We start from the raw sequence: 22,554 nt of genomic DNA on the forward strand, positions 1-22,554 counted from the left end.
GCATGCTGGAGAGCCTCTGTGTCTGATAGAGAAGGGCAGAGATGGAGATTGCTCTTGACAGAGATTCTTATCTGCCCTTATTCATGCTGATTTTAGTAAACATCTTCTTTCTGGTTCTTAAAAGAAGTCCCAGGTTCCAATACCTGTAAGCATTTAGATCAATGTTTTCTTCTCTTTGTTGGAATATTTTAGAGGAAATTCAAAGAAAATCACTGCATTGCTGAAGTGATACCCAAATGTGAACTGTGTTCCTGATACTAGATAATTCATTTTCCCCAAGTCTTTTCCTTCTAAACTATGTGAGATTGGGTGGGTTTTGGGCCAGGCTGACTAAAGGCTGGTTTTCTAATTGCAGGTAGAACATTGGGGCTTATTCTGAAATACTCTCCAACAGAGCTCTTAAAATTCTGAGAACTAATCATTCTATACAACAGCTTCAGAGATGATACAATCAAGTAGCAGCGGAGTAGAAAATACCAATGTCTTAAATCAGGATTTTTTACCCCTGCAGAATGGTCAGCTTAATAATAAAAAAAGAGAGTTAGACATGGGCTTTGAGGAAGGAGGGCAATTCCAGATGGAAGGCAAGGCCTTGGAAGGTAAAAGCGTTTGGGAAGTTGGCAGGGAAAGCACAGATCCCAGGGTAACCTCCTTGGGACCATGGCAGTCAGTCAGGCCTGCAAAATAGACACACAAAATGTAACAGAGGCCATGACGCAATCTAAAGCATCTGAAGCTCTGTATTGCATGGGACACATTTCCTGTAAGCTTCTAAACAGCTGCACAGGGAAACATGCTCCTGCTGGCAGACACTGGAAGCTGGCCGGGGGAAAACCCTGCCCCACTTCCCCAGAGCTACAGCGGGAACAGCCTGGCCTCTGGGCTGCCCTGTGCTCTCCAGGAAAGGCTCAGCTGCACATGCACCCTCCTGCTCTTCTCCCTGCCCCACAGCTCAGCAGCCCTGCAGCTCCACGGGGCACTGGCAGCAGCACAGCTCCTTGCAGGGGGCACACGCAGGGCACAGCTGTTCCCTGGCAATGCGCACAGCCTCTCTGGGCTGCCACAAGACCCTTCCTCCCACCAGAGAGCGGCCCAGCTCCCACCTTACCTCTTTGTGAGGCTGATTCATGCTCCTGGGGCTCTTGGGCCAAGGCCCCCTGAGCCGGCCGGGAGCCCAGACCTCCATTCCCAAGGCCGGGGTCTGGCACATGAGCCTCCAAGCCAAACAGGTCAGCCAGTTTCCTTGGGAACAGAGGCATCCCAGGTCCTATCTTGCACCAAGTGCTCTTTCCCTTCTTCCTCTGGGTTTTTGTTGTAGATTCAGAAGAAGCTGTCAACCAGGTACAAGAGAAGAAGTGAGTTAATTGAACTCATGCCTTTACCATCAACCCATCTAATGGGTGAGGAATTCAAAGCGTATTTTAGTTACTGAAATGACTGCTTGTTTTTTTTATTTTTCATGAAACTAGCATCAGTTTAATTTCTCTGAACAATATGGAGCTGGCAAGCCAAGAGAGAAGAGCTCTACTACCTCTGTGGTGCCCGTTGCCTCCCCACTACTACAGGATTGCTTTCCTTACAAAGAGTTGGGAATTCACAGTGCTCTCTAGAATCTGACAGTGTCTAGGAAGTAATTGTTTTCAAAAGTGGTTTTCAAGGTCTTTGTTTCTGTAACTCCCACTCAGTTCTGGGTTGGGTTTTGCAGTTTTGGGGATTTTTTATATTACTCTTTACAACAAAGGAAGTTCTGGGACACAAACTATGGCACCATGTGTTTGATGCAAAAGCAGCTTTGCTTTCTCTATTAGATGTGCCCAGTATTCTGCGAGCCTGTATTTGTAGGGAACAACGTGTTCATCCCAAAGTTCCACTTTTGCTCTACTTACTTGTTCCAGGGGTTTATTCTCTGCTTTCTTTTCAGCAGAGACACCCAAACGCAACATAAATGCAACCTATCTCAAAACAGTTCTGATCCTGGCTAATAGTGACAATTCAAAATGTCCTTAATGGAAATAGCTGATGGCCGGTCATTCTGAAATACTCCCCAAGAGAGCTGTTAAACTAGGAGAACTAATTCTTTACGTGGATGCACAGAGAATAAAATCATATGGCAGCCAAGCAGGATGAGTGTCTTAAGACTGGATTCTTTCACCATGTAGAATGCTCGGGTCAGTAATAAGAGTGAAACAGGAAAGGTTTAAAGAGATAAGTCATTTCTAGTCCAGAATTAATGCAGAAAAAAATATCACCTTATTTACTGAGCAGTACTAGTCCCTAGCTTCATTAAGCATTCAGATGCATATCAGCAATGAAGGAGTCATTCCAAAGGGGCCATACCCAGCATTTGGCAGAAATAACCCTGATCCCTAAAGGGACCAGGAGATCTGATCCCTTTTGCTGCATCAGCAGCATTATTTCTTCAAGTCTCATCTCTCCTATCATTACACACCCAGAGATGCCAAAGGAACAACAACAGTGTCAATGAGGCTTTCAACTTGAAAGCACTGTCTGACCCAGATGCACCAGACACAGCATTTTGTCTGGCACAATTCCACTTGTCAGGGATCAGGCAAGGCAGGGACAGGGACAAGGCAGAAGGCATCTCCTGCCCCAGCCTCAGCCTGCAACACTGACACAGGCAGAGAGAGCCAGGGAAGAGATTTGTCACTGTGAACCTGCCACAGGTGGCTTTGGGCTTGTGCTGTCAGAGGATGACAAACTCACACCCTGCCTAGGCTGCACCATTTGGAAGTCTCCCTCTCCTTCACTGGAAAAAATCAAAAGGACTTTCTATCATAGGAGGTTTTCCTAATTTCTGCCAATGCAAAACCAGGCAATATCCATGAATCTCCATCATATCTCAAAGGGTTCAGCTGAGAAACAGCCCCAGGGAAAGGCTTTCTCCTTCAAAAGCAGGAGGAAGGAGTGGGAACATTTTGCATTTCATGCTAAATGCCTTCTTTTTCCCTACTAATTGTGACACCACAATGATTGCAGGGAGATAAAAGGCATGTGCAGGGTAAAGAGGAAGGTTTCCTTTTCCTCTGCTGCATTTCCAGGGCCCCGAGGTACCACTCCAGCTCTTGCTACTCAACACTTCACACTGGAGGAATTTCACTGCACCACTTCTACTGCTCTCGGAGAGTCCACTGAGCACATCAAGGAATTAAATGAAATTTTTAAAAGAATGGGTTTTAACCAAGCTTTCCAAATGTCATCTCTGAGTCAAGAATACAATATTCATTCCAGGAAAGACATGCCCTCTACCTACCTGCATCTTCAGAATTCTCTTGGCTTCTGCTGCTGGGTCTTGGCCTTGAGAAAAGGGTCTTGGCCCTGGAGGACAAAAGGACATATTAGGAGGTAGAAAGAGAAGGGCGGGAATGGCCATACCATGAAAGGAGGCATGACTTTTTAGCATGGTCACTGTGATGAAGGAGGAAATGTAACACATAAACACATAAAGATGAAAAGCTGATTAATTGTCCTTAAGCTTTCTGGTGCTGGAGTCACACAGAGCTGGCCAAGCTCTGGCTGAAACACAGCTGTCATTCCTCAACTTGCATCATAACTCCCAATTCTGCTGCCTCTCCTTTTTGGAGCCAAGTGGCTCCTACAGCCTCTCTGGAGCAGCAAGAGCTGCTGAGCTGAGACAGGAGTCTGTAAGGAGGGCAGCTACTTTTGTGCTGCTGCCAAAGCTTGACTTTGCCTGCTCGTGCCTTACCCTGGTGACAGCCTTGTGCTACACGTGGTCAGAGCACTGCTGTCTCCTGAGAATGATATGGCTCTTTCCAGAACAAAATGGCTTTTTCTGACTCAGCTGCCAGGGAAGGATATTCACATGGCACTTTAAAAGCCCTACCAAAAATTTTCAATTGGAGTGATACTTCTGGGACTCCTGCTTTATTATTATCACTTGGATAAGCTTGATAGCTACATTTTCTCATGCATCTCCAAGCCAATATCTTTCCTCAGATACAGTCCTAGAACTCTTCTCTAGCACCATGCCCTCCTTGATCTTAAGCCCAGATCAAAATATTAAACATCAATCGGGTTATACATGTATACTCCAAAATTTTTCTGGCATCTCATTTCATCATGGAGGCCGTGGCACAGTGAAGTTACACCTGCTGATTACAGAAGCAGCTCCTGAACTTGCAGACACTTCTCCTGTAGCCAATATTTGCCCATGCATATTCTCATGGCAGCAGAAGTTGACAGTCAAGGATAACAGCATTCAAAGACCTGCAGGACCCTATCCCATGCAGTACAGTTCCCAAATGACACAACAACAATTACAGAGGGAATCAATAGCCAAGTCCAGCAAGGGACCCATCTTAAAGGTGCTTTGAATCCCTGCCTCCTCTTCCCCACCACCACCTTGGCTCTTGGGTTATATGATGCTGGGTTTAACATTGTGCTGGATCATTATGGATGGGTAAAATGATGAATACACACAGGTTTGCCTAAATACATGGGACAGTTCACTGTGCAAAATAATCACATGAGATGGGAGGAGTGAGGTGAGCAGCACACTGGAGCAGCAGACACTTTGGCTTACCTCATCTCCCGGGACTCCTGGAAATCCAGATGGGGAGAGCTTGGCAGGGACCCTGCGGCACTGCCCCCAGGGGGACTGCCTGCCTTGCGTATTGGGGGAATCAGAGGCAGTCCCAGTGACCTCTTCTTCATTTCCCCACCAGTGGAATACAGCAAGGCAGCCTGGAAAGAGTAGAACACAGTGCTCAGATCAGGCATCCAGCCTTGCCCCCATTCCTGCCTCAAGACATTTAGACATGTGTTTGACTGGAACCTGACAGGAAAAGTCAAACTTACAGAGCAGATTGGCCTAGGACAGGGAAAGTTGACCTAGAAAAGGGAATTAGTGAGGGAGAGACCATGTCACATATTTGACACTTCTCCCCTCATGATCACTTCTCTGCAAGTGTGGCTGCATTCCCGGCTGGTATCCACATGTTTGATATCAAGATGTTCTGGGGTGCCACTGCCTTCACTGGCACTTTTGGATGGCTTGGGAGTGGGTTTACATCAGTGTTCTCTTGCTCTGCCTTAGGCACCCAACAGCCACTGCTGATCTCCGGCCATGGCCCCACAAAGCCATTCTGACAGATGCCAAAACCTGCTTTTCTCAAGCCCCTCCTTTCTTCTGCTGCTGCCCTTCCCTCCTACAGTTCCCCAGCAGCCTTTGAGCCCAGATGCTGCTGAGCTCTTGGCATGCTCGCTGCTCTCCAGCTCCCACACATCCAGCATCTCAGGCTCCCTGGCATTTGGGAAGCTCAGCAGAGCTCCCTGCCCTGCTGCTCTCTGCAAGCTCTCTGCCTGCCCAAGTCCCTCCAGGGCCCCCATGCCATGGCCATAAAGGGAGGTGGAGGCACTGGGGGTAGATGCACACCCATCCTTAGTATCCCATAATTTCTGGCCCAGCTAAAGAGTCAAATCAGGACCTGTTTCAACTTCACTGTGAAAGGGTCAGTTCCTGTCAGGGAAAAGGTCTCCCAGCTCTGCCTAAATCACATGATGTGAAAGTTTGGCACACAGGACTTAGCGTGGTCTCCTTACCTTATGGCCTTCTCCCTCGGAACTCACCTCCTGTATTTTTACCCTGTACTCATCAGAGCTGGTGCCATTTTTCCCAATCTCCTGCTCTCCGCTGCGTATCTGACTTGGTGTGGTACAAGGAGAGCTCTTCTGGATGGGAAGTAATGGTTTGGAGGGAAGGAGCATAGAAGGATTTTCCAGGGAAAACCTCTTGGCAAGTGGGTAGGCAGTCAGGCCTGCAAAGTGGAAACACAGAATGTATCACAGCCTGCAATGCAAACCTAAAGCATCTGAAGTTCCGTATTTCATGGGACAGATTTCCTGGAAACTTCTAAACAGCTGCACATGGAAACATGCTCCTGCTGGCAGGAACTTGAGGCAAGCCAGGCAAAAACCCTGACCCATTTCCCACGACCTACCACAAGAACAGCCTGGCCTCTGGGCTGCCCTGGGACAGCAGGGAGCCCAGAGCCCTGTGCTCTCCAGGAAAGGCTCAGCTGCACATGCACCCTCCTGCTCCTCTCCCTGCCCCACAGCTCAGCAGCCCTGCAGCTCCACGGGGCACTGGCAGCAGCACAGCTCCTTGCAGGGGGCACACGCAGGGCACAGCTGTTCCCTGGCAATGCGCACAGCCTCTCTGGGCTGCCACAAGACCCTTCCTCCCACCAGAGAGCGGCCCAGCTCCCACCTCACCTCTGTGTGAGTCTGAGCCATGCTCACAAGGGAAGAATTGAGTTACGTGAACTCCCACATTTATCATCAACACCTCTAATAAGTGTGTCAGTCGAGGGAAGCAATTTTTATTTATTGGGAAAATTTCTCTGGTTTTATTTTTCATGGAAGTAGCATGTTTTTAGTTCCTCTCAACAATATTGAGTTAGCATGTCTGAAGGGAAAGGTGGAAGTCTCCATTGGTAAGAGGGGAAAAAATATTCCTTCTTGAAACTGGCCTACTGGGAATCCCCAGGAAAGACCCACACAGCTGTGACTGCTAGTTCTGCAAACCACAAAGGCCTCTCAGAGAGCAGGCAGGCCTTTCTGGTGTTTCTATAGCACTATAATACCATCTTCAGGGTTGGACCCTATCAGCAAGCAGAGGAGGAAGGGGAAATTTATCCGTAGTGAAACCCAACATTAATGGCAGAGAAAGCAACAGGATTTGCATCTCATGACCATGTCCGATTTGGGGTCAGCTGTGGCCACAGTCCCTGTCCTGGTTGACAGTATGAGTGATTTGGCTACTGTCAAAAAGGAGAAAGCAGCGTAAATAACTGTGACAATGTTGTGATGCTATGGGTGTCCTTGCATGATCATCTGTAGCTGCCAGCCACCTACTCTGACACAGAGCCAGCACTGACCACCATGGACCAGTTTTCCCTGAAATCTGGGGAGATTGTTTTTCCATTCAGCTTCAGCCTTTCAGCTCCTTTTTATCCTCACCTTTTCCTTCCTGGGTCTTTCCTTTTCTAGTAAAATCCATCTTTGAAGCCGTGCTTCTGCCTGGCAGAAGTATCAGGGTTTGAATCTGGGAACACGCTCAGTGTAGACAGCGACGGGAGCTTGGTCCCAGCCTTAGAACAAGGCCGGGCGACTCCAAGCGCCAGCGCTCGGCACAGAGAGGCAGAGCCAGATGCGTCTGCTGCCGCTGGGGCCGTGTCAAGCACAACCTGCACCAGCCCAGCCTGGGGCTGCCCCTTTGTGACACATTCCCCATGGTTCTCTCGTTTCCATGGCTGCAAAACCCCACCCCAACTCCATCCCCTTCCAATCCCTTCCCAAGGGCAGCCAGCCCTAAGCCCAGCCAGGCCAGGCCTGAGGGTTTTACACTCTCTGAGAAGTAGACCATCTCTAAGGCTGCTTTTCAAGGCCTTTATTTCTGTAATTCCCACTCAGTTCTGTGTTGCAACTTGTTGATGTGGGATTTGCTTTCTTTCTCTTCCCATCAAAGAAAGTGCTTGAACACAAACAATGGCACCAGGCAGTAGAAGAAAAAGCAACTTTGCACTCTCTAGTAGATGACTCCTAAATTCAGCTGGCTGAGAGCTGTAGGGAACAAATTCAACATCCAAACATTCTAATTCTGCTCTGCTTCATTGTTCCAGGGGTTTGTTTCCTGCTTTCTTTATTGCAGAGACAGCCAAACCCAACATAAACATGATCTGCCTCAAAACATTTCTGATCCTGGCAGTTCCTGACAATTTCAAATTTTCTAAATGGAAATAGCACAGGGCAGGTCATTCTAAAATACCCCCCCAACAGAGGAGATAAAACTAATCCTGCTTGATTTGGCAGAACTAAGCCTGAGCCACGGGATATGTGGGTCTGATCCCTTTTTCTGCATCTGCAAAATTATTAGTTCTAGTTGGAGCTCTCCTATCTATTCAAAGAACTTTTGCACTCCGCATCAGATGCCCCCAGTGTTCAGTGGGCCAATATAATCAGTGTATCTGTAGGGTGCAAACTGGCCATGCAAAGTTCTCCTTCCTTGTGGCAGGGGTTTGTTCCTGCTTTCTTTCCTGCAGACACACCCAAACCAACATTACAGTACCTGCCTCAAAACAATTCTCATTTTGACTGTCCCTGAGAATTCAAACCTATACTCAGAGCATTTCCCTGTGCCCAGGGACAGGCTCCAAGGCTGGACTCTCACCTGCACAGAATGAAGAAGAGCTGCTGCACCTGCCAGCGGCTCCGGGGTCTCGCAATCAGGGCTTTGAATGCAGCTTTTGTACACACTCTGCCCCTTGAGCCCAGCAGCATTCCTGGGCATCGGCACCACTGCTGCAGGCCAATGTGCTCCAGGCACAGCTGCAGGAAGGAGACTGCAACGCGTCCTGGCTGAAGGAGTCTCCAGGCTGCTGCAGCCCTTCACCAGTGCTGGAATCTGCTCTTGCTGCCATGGGAGGAGCAATAGGGGTGACGGGCTCTTTGCATTTGAGGGTGTTCTCCATGTGCTGCTGCTCGCTGGGCTGATACAGCTGTTGGTGCCTTCCCCCACAGCTGGATCAGGAGCCTGCCTGGGAAAATAACACTGCCAGTGCCAGTGCCAGCCACCCATCCCTGCCATGGCCCTGCCCATAGGGTGTCCTGCCCACCAAACTGCTCCAGTCAGGTGATGTGAAACAACATCAAAATACATTCAAATGATGTGTTGTCCACATTCTGGCAGAATCGTGGCCATACAGTCCACATGTTGGAGGCAGACTGCTGTTGGTAGAATGGGGGAAGCCCCAGCAGCTGCTCTCCCGATGGCTGGATGGCCATGGCAGCAGAGGCAAGCCTCCCACCATTCCACTGCTGTGGGACCCAGTGCTTTGGGCTTGTTCCCACTGAACCCAGCCTGCTGCTACAGCAGCCACTTCACACATTTGATAACAAAGAGTTGGAATGGCACACAGCTCTTGACCCAAGAGCTACAAAATAAAGAAAAAAAGGTGGAGGGTAGGGGGCAGGGGAGTTAGAATAGTTAGTTCCTTTTTAATACAAGCGTATCTGGATTTAAGCAGGGACACTGGGCTAATCATACTGGGGACTGGTTTGTAAGCCTTGTCTCTAGCAATTCCCACCAGTCTGCAAGCATTTTTCACTAGAAAGATTTTCAGCAGATAAGATTTTATGACACATTCATAAGCAAGTCTGAGCCAGAAGTCAAAGCACAAGACAAATACTCCCAAAGCACAAGACAAATACTCCCAAATCTGCCACTGTTGGGGAAAGGAACCAGAAAAGCGGATGAAACAAGTGCCCTTGCAGCTAAATTGGCCTTTGACCTGTCCTGTTGGGCCAGTGTTAAGCTCGCGGCTTTGGCGGAGCTTCTGGCTGCTTGGCTCAGGGAAGCTCCATCTCTCGGCTTCTGCGGTGTTATGGCCAAGGGCTCACGTGGTAGTGCTGGAGGTCAAAAGGCTTTGTTGCTTGCTTTTCCCTTTTTGGAAAGGTGTGTGGCTTGTGGAAGTGTTCTGCAGTTTTCTTGAGTCGTTCTTCACTTGTAAATTCACTGCTGGCCCAACTGCCTTTTGGCTTTTGAGAAGGTGCAAACAGCAGAAGGGGCAAGTTTCTGCTGATCCGTTTAGTGATGAAGTCTGCAGTTTTGGCAAGTGCATTGGAGCCCAGAGTGCGGGTGAAGCTGCAAGTCCTTGACTGCTGTCTTGTGTTGCTCAGAACAGGAAGGCCATTGTACAATGGTGCCTGCTGTATCTGAAGTGAAATGGGCAAATTTGTGGCTGGAGAGCTGCATGGGCCAAAAGGAGCCAGGGTTGCTGCTGGCCTTGAGCCACTGAGGATGAGGCAGCGTGTGGCCAGGTGGCCAAGAGGGCCCAGGGCATGGTGGCCTGTGTCAGCAGCAGTGGGGCAGCAGGAGCAGGGCAGTGAGCGTGGCCCTGTGCTGCGCAGCGCTGCGGCCACAGCTGCAGTGCTGGGTGCACTTGTGGGCCCCTGGGCAGCAGAAAGTCCTTGAGGGGCTGCAGCGCGTGCACAGAAGGACAGAGGAGCTGGGCAAGGGGGTGCAGCACAAGGCCAGTGAGGAGGTGCTGGGGGAGCTTTAGCCTGGACAGTGGGAGGCTCTTGGGGGACCTTCAGGCAGACTTCCATCAATCCCTGCATGACAGTGCTCAGCGTTATTGTTGTTTCTCTGCCAAACATGCCATCACTGCATCCAAGGGCTTTAGACAGTGGAGTAGCTTACACTTCCCATCTTGTGGTTTGTGGGTTTCCTAGGAGGTGAAGGCCTCTATTCCTTTTCTCTTTTTCCAGCAAGCAGGGATGCTTCTGCACCATCTTTCCTGCTCATATCAAGCTCTTGAAGGCATTCTGCACCCTTTTTGGACCTTGATCCAGATGGAGCTTTTGTGTTTCCAGGCCTTCATGCATGGCCTTTAAGATTACTTTGAGTTTAACAGTGCCTGTGACTTTCTACAGCCCAGGGAATTAGTGTGTGTTGTGTTAGGGAATTGAGCAGGAGGTCAATGCCCTTGCATTCCAGCTGCTCCTCAGAGATCATAGCACTTGTGGGGAGTTGCTGGGCTTTATTTCTGATTCCAGCCACTTTAGCACCATCAGTGTGCTTGAGTCCAAGAGAACTTACCCAAGCACAGACGCATAAAGAGTGCAGTTCCCAGTGCTATGCTCTGGGTCTGATCCCTTTCCATAAGGACCTATACACTCCAGATTCCCTAAGAGTGTGCTTTTCTGAAGCAACAGGAGAGCAATCTCAGGATTGCGGGTGATCGGGGCACTGGGTACCAAGTTTTGATATGTGCAGCAACAGAGAGAACATTAAAGGGAGGTTATAGTAGAGATCTATCTGTCTATCTTCCTACCTATCTATCTATGTAACATTTCCATAATTGAATTTTCCTGGATCTGGTCCAAAGCAGTTGGAGGTGTAAAGGTCACCTAATTCATCCCTCTCAGGAGAGGATTAGAGACATGTTCCCTTGACCAATTCTGAGCAGGCAGAGATATTTCCCCCTCCAGATATGTTGGTTTTCCCCTTTAGAGTTGTTTTCCCCCTCCAGCCTCTTGTGCCCTGAAGTCCTCAGTTAATTTGTAGATTTCTGCCTGTCCTAAAGAGGTGGAACAATTCCATGTTTAGGTGGTGTTTGGTGACTCTGGTCATACATGCCATGCCATACGTGACACATGGTTTCCTTCACTGGCATCCCCAGGGCTGTGTAAGTGCATTCGTTAATGGGGCCTTAGGAGAGTCTCTGTTTCTGCTGGTCAGAATTCTCAGCTGACAAAAGAGGGAGAAGAAACATCTTGGTCCTCTTCCATATACTGAGGTGGCCATAGAGGCTCTGTGACCTCCATCAGAGATCTTTGCATGCATCCTCATCTCCTGAATGACCAGTTTTTTTAACAAGAGTGTAGATGTCAGAAAGGCAGGAATGCTGATGCAGGCCTGAAGAGAACATGAACTCCAGAAGTGTCTCTCACAAGGAGTGAGCTCACCCAGGAAGCCACCTGCAGAGCCAGGATGGAGCTGTGGGACAGGGCAGGGTGTCAGTCACTACTGAAAGACAAACAGGACATGGCAGAAGCAGAGGGAGGCCCTCAGCAGACCCTTGAGAAATGCCACACCTTCCCTGTCAGCTGCCTGAGAGGCTGTTGGAGCTTCAGTCCCAGATGGCCCCTGATTGTAGGGCCAGGGTCACTTTGGAATCTGTGCCTCCCCTCGAACAGAGAATGACCCAGCAGAGCAGCAGCACAGTGCTTTGGGAACGTGTGAGCCCAGCATTCTTTGAGTCTTGGCCCACAAAGCCCATATGGGAAGTTGAAACCCATCTTCTCTTGCTTTCTGTGCAGGTGCTTCTAGAGAAAGAGCAGGAGCAGATTGCTTCATCAGAGATGCCATGGCAGACTCAGGGAGAGCTGTTCCCAGCGCGAGAGCAGGAAGAGCAGCTCAGGCAGCAGGTGGAAGAGCCACAGGAGAATGGCCAGGTAAGCCTGACTGGCCAGGGGACAGAGGGAAGAGCAGGGAGAGGGGCATAAAGCAGAGCTCTTGGGACTGAGGAGGCCAGGAGTCCCACAGGCACTGGAAGCACAGAGCTTTGGAATCTGCAGAGATCAGCCCTGGGACAGGAGGTTTGCAATGGAAGCAGATGTGGGGAGGGAAGCAGAAAGAAGGGGCTGAATAAATGTGATTTTGAGGCTGCAAGACGAAAAAAGCTGAGCCTGATGGCAGCTCCCAGTCACTTGCTCTGCATTTGTGTGTACAGAACATCAAAGCAGAGCCACAAGCAGAGCTGCCCGAAGCTCAGAGTGCCATCATGGCAGTGAAGAGAAAGAACAAGGAAGACATGAGTAGAATTCAAGAGGAGAATCTCCATCAGCAGAGGAGCGATCAACAAAACCAGGTGAGTGAAAGAGTGGCAGCCACTCCACTCATGAAATGTCCTCTCCCTTCTCCTTCACAGTCTATCAAGGGACACGTGCAGGCAGAGCTGCAGGACTCTGAGGCTAGCAACAAGGCAAGGGAGAAGAGGCTGGAGGAAGAAATGAAAATCATCAGAGAGAAACTTAATCGCCTCCCTCAGGCTCTAGAAGTGAGTGAAAGAGGGATGCAGTCACTGCAGTCACCAAGCTGGTGGTTTCTGCCCTTCTTGCCTTTCCACTCAGAGCAGAAGGGAGTGGGGTGATGCCTCTGATCCTGCTGTAGTATGTATCACAGTTGCTCTAAATGACATTTCCTGGTGTGCTGAATCTCAACTGCTGCCCTGGACAGTGACACTTGTCCTTTGGCCTTTTGGCCAGCAGTCATCCAAGTTGATTCCTGCTGGCCTGTTCCTGCTCTCCTTGTTTCTTGAGGTGTTTTTACAGTGGAATGTGGTGACCCAGATGGAGGATTGGAACAAGCTGTCTGTATCCCTTGTCAGTCTGTTCTTTGCCTTTCCTCACAGTTGATGACTCCTGGCTGACAGGGACAAGCTGTAGTGTCTGACTGCTTTGTTCTGTTTGACTTGAGGTGCGAGTGTTGACATCTCACCGGGCAGCCTGCGAAGACTTCCAGCGAATGTCTGGCAATGAAGAGCCCCAAGTTTGCCATGAGGCACAGGAACAGTGCCCACCAGAAATGCTCCAAGTGCAGCACATCATGGGCTCTGAACCTGCTGCCGCAGCAGCATCATCTCGAGGAAGCCTTTCTGTCAAACCTGGAAGCTCAAGCTGGGGCAGTTCCTTCATCTCCCTGGAACAGGAGACTGAGGAGAAGTACCTGGAGATGCTGGGTACGTCTGGGGGATTTCTTGTCTGAGGGACAGTGTGTTGTGTGCAGGTGTCAGCAGAGCTATACCAGATGCTCTTCCTGAGTTTGGTGTCACAGGGCCATTTAGGACTCCCCAGAGGAAGTGCTGTGCTCCGAGGCAGCGAGAGAGTGCTCTGGGTGCTCCTGCTGCCTCTGAGGGCACCTTGGACTGGCTTGGGTTTGCCTGAGCTTCCCTCTCTGCTAAAGGCTGAAGCAAGGATTGTTCTTGGATCAGCAGAAGGCTGTGACCTAGCAAATGATCTAGGCAAATCCTGTGTGCTAGTGGCCACACTAAACAGAATTTTTAGCTTCCTAAATATTCCTGAGACTCCTGATTTCCAACCAGTCATCAGAGCAAAAAAACTTCACAGAAATGGACTGCTTTTGGAGTTTTGTCTTTTTGGTTGGGGATTTTTTTTTTTGGGGGGGGGGGTTGTTTTTGTGTTTATTTTTTGTAGGGGCCTTTTGGTATTTTGTTTCTGTGGGGTTTTTTTGTTGTGTTTTGGGTTTTTTTGGTTGACGGTTTGTGGGGTTTTTTTGGTGGAGTTGGTTTTTCTCCATCCTGAAAGAGCCCTTCTGCCCCACATCTTACTGATGGCATTTTTATGACTGTTACTGTTACCACTACTGCATCTGCATTATATTTTCATGAGAATGCTATCTTTTTGTCAAAGAGAACTACTTTGAAAGAACATCAGGTTACAGGACAAATAGAGAGCACAAGGTGTTTTCCATGTGCCCCCAAAGAAAAAAGCAATACTTTTAGAACAACTTTTATTTAATCTTCTAGTTTTACGCTTATTAAGATGTGTCCAAGAGACACATCCAAGTGGCATGATCAGATAAAACTTTACTGCAGGCATTTCTCAGGAGAGAGCCTTCAGCCCAGTCATGGTATATTCTTCAAATCCATGGGCATTTTTCCATACCTGATTCCCACTCTTTCCCATGACTGCTGGAATCCTAGCCATTGGCCCAAGCCCTGCTCAGATCAGTCTCTAGGAAAACACATCAAGTCCTTTGTGATTCTGCAGCACCACCCAATGAATCTGCTTCTTGCCCGGAACAGCTGCCAGTGCTGTGCTCTCAGATAAGACCTGGTGGGGCTGAGACCAGAGCCCGGTGGATTCTGTGTCTACCATCACCTGTTGGGACAAAAAGGACATTGATCTGTGCCTTGGTGTGGCTGATCTCAAAGCCCATCCTGTTGTGTCCTGAATGGGGCAACAGCTTATAAGGGGCTCAGGCTCACTCTGGCTTCTTCCCACTGTTTGTCAGTGCTCATGCTTGGGCTTTGCCAGCCTTGTTGTAGTCACTGCCCTGCCCCTGAGGGCTGGGCTGGAGGGACTGCAGAGGCTGGAGCCTTCCTTAGCTGGGAGAGGGGCATCTTTGAGCTCAGCCTGCTCATAAACAGGTGAGGGTCCTGATGCTGAAAGTCCTGTCGGAATTGATTATAGCATGAGCTGCTCTGGTTTACAAATGGGAAGGAATTCTTTTGGCAAATTGCTGAAAGGTGGAGAAGATTTCCTTCTCTCCTGGAAATGCATCTCCCTGTGCTTTGTTTCTTGTCAAAGAGAACTATTCAAAGGACTGTACAAAATCAGTCTCTGTGCCAGCCATCTGTACTGCAGGGCTGCCTGTCCTGTTCCTGTTGCTGTTGTGGTTGTTGTTACCCAGCTGAGCACAAAGGGCTCAGAGCCCCAGACAGTGGGGCTGCCTTTTATATCTCCTGAAAGCTGCGATCTCTGCTTTCAAGTTAGCATCCTGCATTTTATTTCCCTTAGGGAGAATGGTCAACCAGGAAAATCCCATTATGAAATACACTGAGCTGGAACATATTGGCAGCGGGTGAGTCCAACCACAGTTACTCCTGCACAACCATGGGCCAGGTGTTTTTCTGGTGGAACGTCTATCCAGCGTGAAGTCAGGCAAGCTGCAAAGATATTCACACACTGGGGATAGATTGTCCCATCTCTCAGTGCTGCTCAGAATTTGTGAGTGGGCTCAGAAGGCATTGTCAGCGACATCTCCATGTTGCCAAGGTCTTGCCTGCATCAAGGAACAGGACCTGGAAGATCTCCTTGTCTCTCAAGTGTGGGACAGCTCTGTGTTAATTTCTTTAGCATTTTTGGATGTCTCAAAATCATACTGGCACACTAATGAAAAAAGAAGAAACTTGCTTGCCTGAAAGAGCAACCTACCCCCATCAAAGCTTTAAGATAACAGTTGCCAGGAACATTTCTTTCCCCTGGTTTGCAGAAGGAAAGTCTCTGTGGTCAGGATAGGAACTGTTGCACTGTTAGGTTGGTTTGTTCCACTCCCCTATGTCTGAAAATGGTTCTGCCCCAGTTCTCCCTTCCCGCCTTTGGAGTTGTCTGTCTCCCGGGCTGCACCTCAGTCAACAATGTATCCCCTAAACTCCGCCCCAGTTTCCCTGGAAACCCTTGTATCTTTTCTTCTGACCCCTCCCCAGAACCCTGCCAATCACTTTCCATCCCCACCCTTACTGCTAGAATGTTCCAGCAGGGGAGTTTGATGGTTGGCTGAGGAACCGGGGCCCCTCCCCAGAATGTTTCCCGTTGGTGTTGCTCAGGTGTCAGTCCCTTGGACCCCCCTCCCCACTGTACCCCCATTGGTCCAATGGCTGGCACCTCCCTTGTTCTCCCTACCCCTTAAAACCTGCTGTTATTCCCCCCTCTCTGTCTCCTCCTGGTGGTCCCTCTGGGGTTCATTAAAGCCTGGATTAAGCCACAGTTGGAGTCCGCCCTCTTCTTTCCGCTGGCTGCAGCTTTTACCAGATTCCGTCCTGCACAAGGCGTGCCTACAGCCGCAAGCTGAGCATTGCCTTAGGCGCTATACCGAAGCCAGCTCTCGGGAAAAGTGCCCCCTCGTGCTGCTAGCAGTGCTGGGAGCTAGCCGGACGAACCACACATTTTAGAAAGTGAAACTGAAGAGGAAAGACTAAACTCCCTTTAGAAGTTGAACCCCAGTGCTTCAGGAACAGGCCCACTGCCGATGCACTTGAGAGGAAAATGCATCATCTGCCTTCTGGCAGAGCCCTCCTGCATCCTCTGCAGGTTTTGACACTCCAGCAGAGATGTCCTGTGTGGGCTGGCTTTCACTCTAGGAGCTAAACAGCTTCTCCTTTCTCTGCTTCTGTTTTGTTTCTAGAGGTTTTGGACATGTGGTCAGAGCACTCAACAATGCCACAGGAGGAGAGGTAAATGTCAACAGGCCCTGCAAACTCTGCTGCTCTTGAGGGGCTTTCCCCTCTGGTGTGAGCTGGGGCTGGAGCTTTGGGTAGAGCTGTGCTGAAAAGGCACAAGAAGCACAGACTGGTGCCAGCCTGCAAAATACATTTGGGACTTTGTCCTCCTCAGCCTTCCTCGGAAGGAAGGCACGGAGGGCAGCGGTTCCTTTCCGAGAAGGACGCGCTCACTCGCTCTCCATTGCTAAAACAAAGGTGGTGCCTTTGAGCACCTCACTGCTCTTTGGGGCTACAGCTTCAGAGTCTTGGATCCTCATTTCTGGCTGCCAGCAAATACATCTGAAAGTTACTGGTAGTTCCTTAGCCACCTGCAGTGCTGCACTTGGGAACTGCACGTAGGGAGAGATCTGTAAGGTGCCCTAAAAGCCCTGCCCATAGGCCAAGATGTATCCACAGAGTATTAAGGCATGGATTACTTCTTCTGAATCCTAGAAAGAGCAGCAGAGAGTGTGGTCAGAGGTTTGTGGGTGATAGCTGAGACACCACTGTTACCAAGTGGTCAAGGCAAAATGTCAGTGGCCCCACGTGTGCTGTAACTGGCCCCCAAGGGAGCAGAGAAATGGGCTGTTGGGATGTCAGTTCCTCATTACTGCAGTGCCTCATCACAAGGCAGTTTGGCACAGCTCAGCTGTGTCATTGCAAAATCACTCGCTCCATGTGCATTGTGGTCTTGTGCCACCAACTTCTCAACTTACTGATTTTCAATGTCATTTTAGGTGGCCATAAAGAAAATAAATCTCCAAGGACTGGGGAGGAAGGAACTAACTGTTAATGAAATCATGATCATGAAGAGGTATAGGAGTTGCAGTGTTGTGAATTATTTAGACAGGTGAGAGGTCATGGTCTTATCCCATCAATGGGCATTTACATACAGCAAACATGAGAGGTTAAAAACCTGCTTTGGTTAGTGGCAGAAAGTAGAGCTGTTAATTTTTATTTATTCATATTTCTCTACTTATCTCCAATGGATGAGAAGAGAGTGCATCTTGTCTGCATGAGTTTTCCCTGCCACTCATGGTTTGAAAATTATTCCAAACTTATTCAAAACCTGGATCAGCTGTATCTTCCTAAGTCAATACCCTCAAAGTACACTGCCTCCACATTTTTTCAGGATTGATTTTTTAAAGTTTCTTAAATGCTGATGGACCATCCTAAAGTGGATTTCCCTTAGATTGTTGCCCCTCTTTGCCATTGCTGTGCATGCCAGGAAGACGAGGTGCTTATTTCCAGAAACACCATGCCTGACAGGTTTTACCTGGGCTGTTACTAAACTGCATTTTTCACTTGCTGGCCATCTAAGACATCTTCTTTTTCACAGCTGTGTCTTTCTCCTCCAGAACTGCACAGACTGCAGATTGTCTATTCCTTTGATTCTGTCCTAGTCACAAAGGCACCTGGAAACAAGAAACCTGGAGGCAAAAAGTCAAGCTAGCCATGCATGTTTATCTCCATGCCCTTGTTTCCTTCTTTCAGCTACCTTCTGGGTGAGGAACTCTGGCTGGTTATGGAGTACATGGATGGAGGCGCCCTCAGTGATGTCATCCACAAGACCTGCCTGTCTGAAGACCACATTGCAGCCATCAGTCGGGAGGTCAGCAATCCCATCTGTGCTTCTGAGGGCTTGGGCAGGATTGTGTGGGAACAGGGGCTCAGAACAGGAGTGATTTCCTGTTCCAAGCTTTGTTTCTGTGTGGCTGGTATGCTATGGGCAAGTAAAAGCACCTCAAGTGAAAGGCTTGCCAGTGCCCCTGCACTCCCTGTACTCAGTGCCAGTACTCTTATCTCCTGCTGTTGTACTCTCGCTCTGTCTCTTGTATTTGCTGTTCTCCATCTTGCCTCGCTAAACTTTTGCCTGTCTTCACTGCATTCCTTGCCTGTGAGAGCAAAGGTGCTGGTGGCAGGATTTGAAACAAGCAGCAAAGGAAAAAAGAGAGACTCATTTCTCTCAGTCCTCAGCTAAAAAGGATAGGAGTGCAGCCAAAATGCTCTTTGCTTCTGAGCACATCCACTGCAGCAGGAGTCATCCTGGCTGGTTTGCAGGGGACAGCCTACAACAGCAGGTGCTGTTGCTCTTTCAAAAGCTGACGTGCCTTTCCTCAGAAAGGACCTGCTCTGCCAGTGTTGGAGCAGCAAGCTCTTCCTCTCAGTGGCCATTACTGCCATTACTCCCCATTCCCCTGGAGAGGGAATCTTTTAGATTCTTTGTTTCCTTTCTTATGTGATGAAATCACATCACGCATTTTTCCCTCCTCTTTCTGTATTCTTTCTCAGTGCCTGCAAGGACTGGATTTTCTTCATTCAAACGATGTGATCCATCGAGATGTGAAGAGCGACAACATCCTTCTCAGAACTGATGGTTCTGTCAAGCTGAGTCAGTATATTCTTGGTTATGTGCAGCATTCCAGGGATGTGGCTGTGGGGCTGCTTTGAGTGACTGCCAGCTCCCCAAAAATGGTGCTGGTGGCAGTGCAGGGACACCCACTGTGAGCTGAGGGCACAGTTGCAACATGCTCAGAGGTAGGACAAGGAACAAGCAGTCAAGGGTGGCCTTGCTCTGTGTGTGTCCCTTCCAGAGGGAGGGAGCTACAAGTCTAAAGTTTCCAAAAAACAAAAGCCACTGCTGGAGGCAGTGTAAAAAATGGGGGGATTTTTTTAAGTCGCCAATGCCAGGAGATTCAACAGCACATTTTCCAACTTCTACTGGGGAATTCTTTTGTACGCTTTCCTAATTGCACAGAATCCAAATAAAACCAGTATTTTGCTTTCTCCTCAGCTGATTTTGGCCTCTCTACTCAGCTCACCCCTGAGCAGAGCAGACCGTGCTTGGTAGCCGGGACTCCTTGGTGGATGGCACCTGAAGTGGTGACAGGTCAACCATATGGCCCCAAAGTGGACATATGGTCTTTTGGAATTGTGGGGATTGAAATGGTAGAACAAGAACCTCCTTACTGGGACCAAAGTCATGCCTCGGTAAGGAGCAATACTCACCAATCCCACTGTCTTTCTCGCCTGTCCCATGTCCTGCATGCCATTGGACAAAATCCCATTGCCATCTGCTGGAGCTACTTCCATCAAGTTTCCCTCTATTCCACTACTTTCCCTCCTAAAAATGTCCCTGCAACACATCAGCATCTGCTGTAGATTTGGATACATCAGTGGTCGAACTCAAGCCTTACCATATGCAAACAAACTCCATTCTCAGGAAACACTTTCCCTTGGGTTGTAAGTGGCTCCAGTTCTTTTGTCTGTGGAGATGGCCCCAGTAACAGGAAACAAGCACCTTAGAACTGCTGTTATCTTTCCATAAATGAAGGAAGGAAACCCAAACCCAACAAAGTTTCTAAAACAGTGGATTATAGAGAGGAACTGCATCCCCTGTGCAGTTTCTTCTCACTGGGAAACATTCCTGAAACCTGGGCATGAGGGTGTAAAGGCCACAGAGTCTCTTCTGCTTCTTGTGCAGTGCTGCTGCACTGCATTTAGTGACCGTGTTTCTCTTCTAGCCCAAGGCCCGTTCTCTGCATCGCCAAGCCAGAGCCTGGTGATGTGGAGAGCCAGCCAAAAGCTCCTGTTTGTTTCCTGGCACTTTCTGGGATGGGCCTACCATTAATGTATTGACTTGAGTAGCCAAATGAGCAGAGGGTGACCATAGGGATGGCACCTCTCCTCCTTCTGACCATGACAATTTTTCTTTTGCTGCAAAATGGGAAGCTGAAATTTCCAGACTGCTGAGAGATAGAGCTGCAGGTGGCTCCTGTGTGCCCAAGCAGGCATTTTCATCCCAACACATTTGTGCAGGCATCTTAATGTGTCTGTGTTGAAGATGAGATTGTAAATGTTTGTTTCCTTCCCTGGGGATTAACTGATGGATTTCCTTTCTTTCCTTCCAATTCCCATTGTTTTCAAGAACAGCACAAAAAGCTTGATGAGTTTTGTTCTATGGCATGTGTGCTTAAAGGACCAACAAGCACTGCAGAGATGCCTTTCATGTACTAACCCTTGAAATTAGTTTGTATAGCACAGTCCCTCTTCCAAAAAGCCTCTCAAGCTGGTGTGAATCCTCAGAGAAGCAAATGTGCATTTGTTGATGTAGTTCCCACTAACTAGGTCAGTCAATCAAATCAGCTGCCAAGGCAAGATCTGCGGGATGGTGGAAAAGCTGTGGCTGCATTGGGGTTTGGGCTTTTGGTTGGTAAAGGAAAGTCATCTCTGGGTCTCTGCAAGGGCAGAAACTGCCACTGAAGAACAGAGGTTAAACAAAGGGATCTGGGAGAGCCTTAGAGATGTGAAAGCAGCAGGTGGAGCCTCGTGGGTTTTTTTTCTCCAGGCTCGACGCCTGATAGCCACAGTAGGGACCCCAAAACTGCGGCAGCCCAAGCTCCTCTCAGCTTTGCTGCGGGACTTCCTGAGCTGCTGCCTGCAGACAGACGAGGAGCAGCGCTGGTCTGCCAAGGACCTCCTGCAGGTAAAATGTAAAGGGGCTGCAGGTGAAACAGGCTCTGAGGGATGGGCTCCTCCCCCACTCAAGTCCAAGGCATCAGATGAGCCCACTTCTTCCTCACCTCCACTCTTGGTGCTCTTCAAATGAAAATGGTGAGGAATCCCAGACTGGGCTGGGCTGGCAGAGCCCTGTAAAGGTCCTGTGGTGCAAGTGTGCTGCAAAGAGCAAGGACATCTTTAAAGAGATCAGGTTGCTCAGAGCCCTTTGCCACCTGACCTGGAATGGTTGCAGGGATGGGGCAGCTACAAGCTCTTGGGGCAAGCTGTGCCAGGGTTGCACCATGCTCCGAGTAAACAAGTTCTTCCTTAGACCTACTCTGACTTGATCCCCATTTTGTCTAAAAATATTCACCCACATCCTATTGTAACTGGCCCTGTTAAAAAAGAGGTCCCCACTTTCTTCAAAACCACTCTGAAGTCTTGGAAAGCAGCAGTAAAGTCTCCTTCGGGCCTGTTCTTCACAAAACTGAATAACTCCACCTCTCTCCTCATTTCCTGAGAGGAGAGCTGCTCTGTTTTCTATTTCTGTCGCCCTCTTTTGTAATTTGGTGGGGTGTTCAGTTTTATCTAATGGCAAAAGAATGGAAGTAGAGCAATGCAGGGTACAGAGACATGGAATGGTGGTGGCGGAACCCAAGGAAGCCAGTCCCAGCTGAGCAGTCAGAGATTTGGCTGTGGGCAGGAGGGGCTGTGGGGGGCTCACTGGGAGTCTCTGAGGGGCCCTGGTTTGTGCCCCCCAGCCCACCCTTAGAGGTTTCTGCCACACAAACAGGGACAGCTGGGAGGGACTTGTCCCAGCCCCATCTGCTGCCTGGCACGCCCAAGCAGATGGGAACTGTGCCAGGGTACTGCCAGGTTGTGTGGCAGAGAGGGAACTGCAGGGCCCAGTGCCACTGGGCTGGCCCTGCTGGGAAGGAAGGTGCCATCCAGCACACGAGGGGCAGGGTGTGGAAAGGCAGACACTGCTTTCTGTCCCTGTGGGAATCAGCACAGTGCCTGTCTTGCAAAGACAGGGACCTATGTGAGTCATTGGAGTTTCCTGCAAGGAAGAAATCCCAGGGACAGAAAGCACCATTTCTAGAGCACTGGCAGGGAAAAAATCCCATCATGATGAAGACATCACAATAAACAGATGAGTGGAATTCTGGGCCACATTTGCCTGTGATGGCAAGGTCTTGCACATTGGGGATGACTGGGGAGCAGATGGTCCCATTGCTCCTCTTTCTGGGTCTTTCTAGGAACTAGATGTATCCTGATTGAGTCTCTGAAGCACTGAGCTTGGAAAGTAATGGTTCACTGTTCTTTGTTGTTGTTTTATTTTCTGGTGGACAGCATCCATTTGTAACTTCAGCCAAGCCAGCATTCATCCTGGCACAACTCATCAACTCAGTGAAGAAGAAGAACAACCCTAACCCTAAACCCTAACCCTAACCCTAACCCTAGGAGACAAGAACGTAACAATCATGTCAAGATGTTTTCTCTGTTA

General features: G+C 49.2%; 1 protein-coding gene across 1 annotated transcript; it reads left to right on the top strand.

Annotated features, from left to right (window-relative positions):
- Positions 1-547: 547 nt before the first annotated feature.
- On the top strand, positions 548-22,324 carry LOC136569407 (serine/threonine-protein kinase PAK 1-like). The gene is made up of 10 exons (XM_066569800.1): positions 548-599; positions 1,319-1,341; positions 11,863-11,997; positions 12,276-12,602; positions 17,285-17,397; positions 18,042-18,159; positions 18,840-18,939; positions 19,342-19,538; positions 20,896-21,033; positions 22,307-22,324. The coding sequence occupies exons 1-10, from the start codon at positions 548-550 to the stop codon at positions 22,322-22,324; spliced, it is 1,221 nt and encodes a 406-aa protein (XP_066425897.1).
- The last annotated feature ends 230 nt before the right edge of the window (positions 22,325-22,554 follow it).

The sequence above is a fragment of the Molothrus aeneus genome, chromosome Z, assembly GCF_037042795.1.
Source record: "Molothrus aeneus isolate 106 chromosome Z, BPBGC_Maene_1.0, whole genome shotgun sequence".
Taxonomy (NCBI): Eukaryota; Metazoa; Chordata; class Aves; order Passeriformes; family Icteridae; genus Molothrus; species Molothrus aeneus.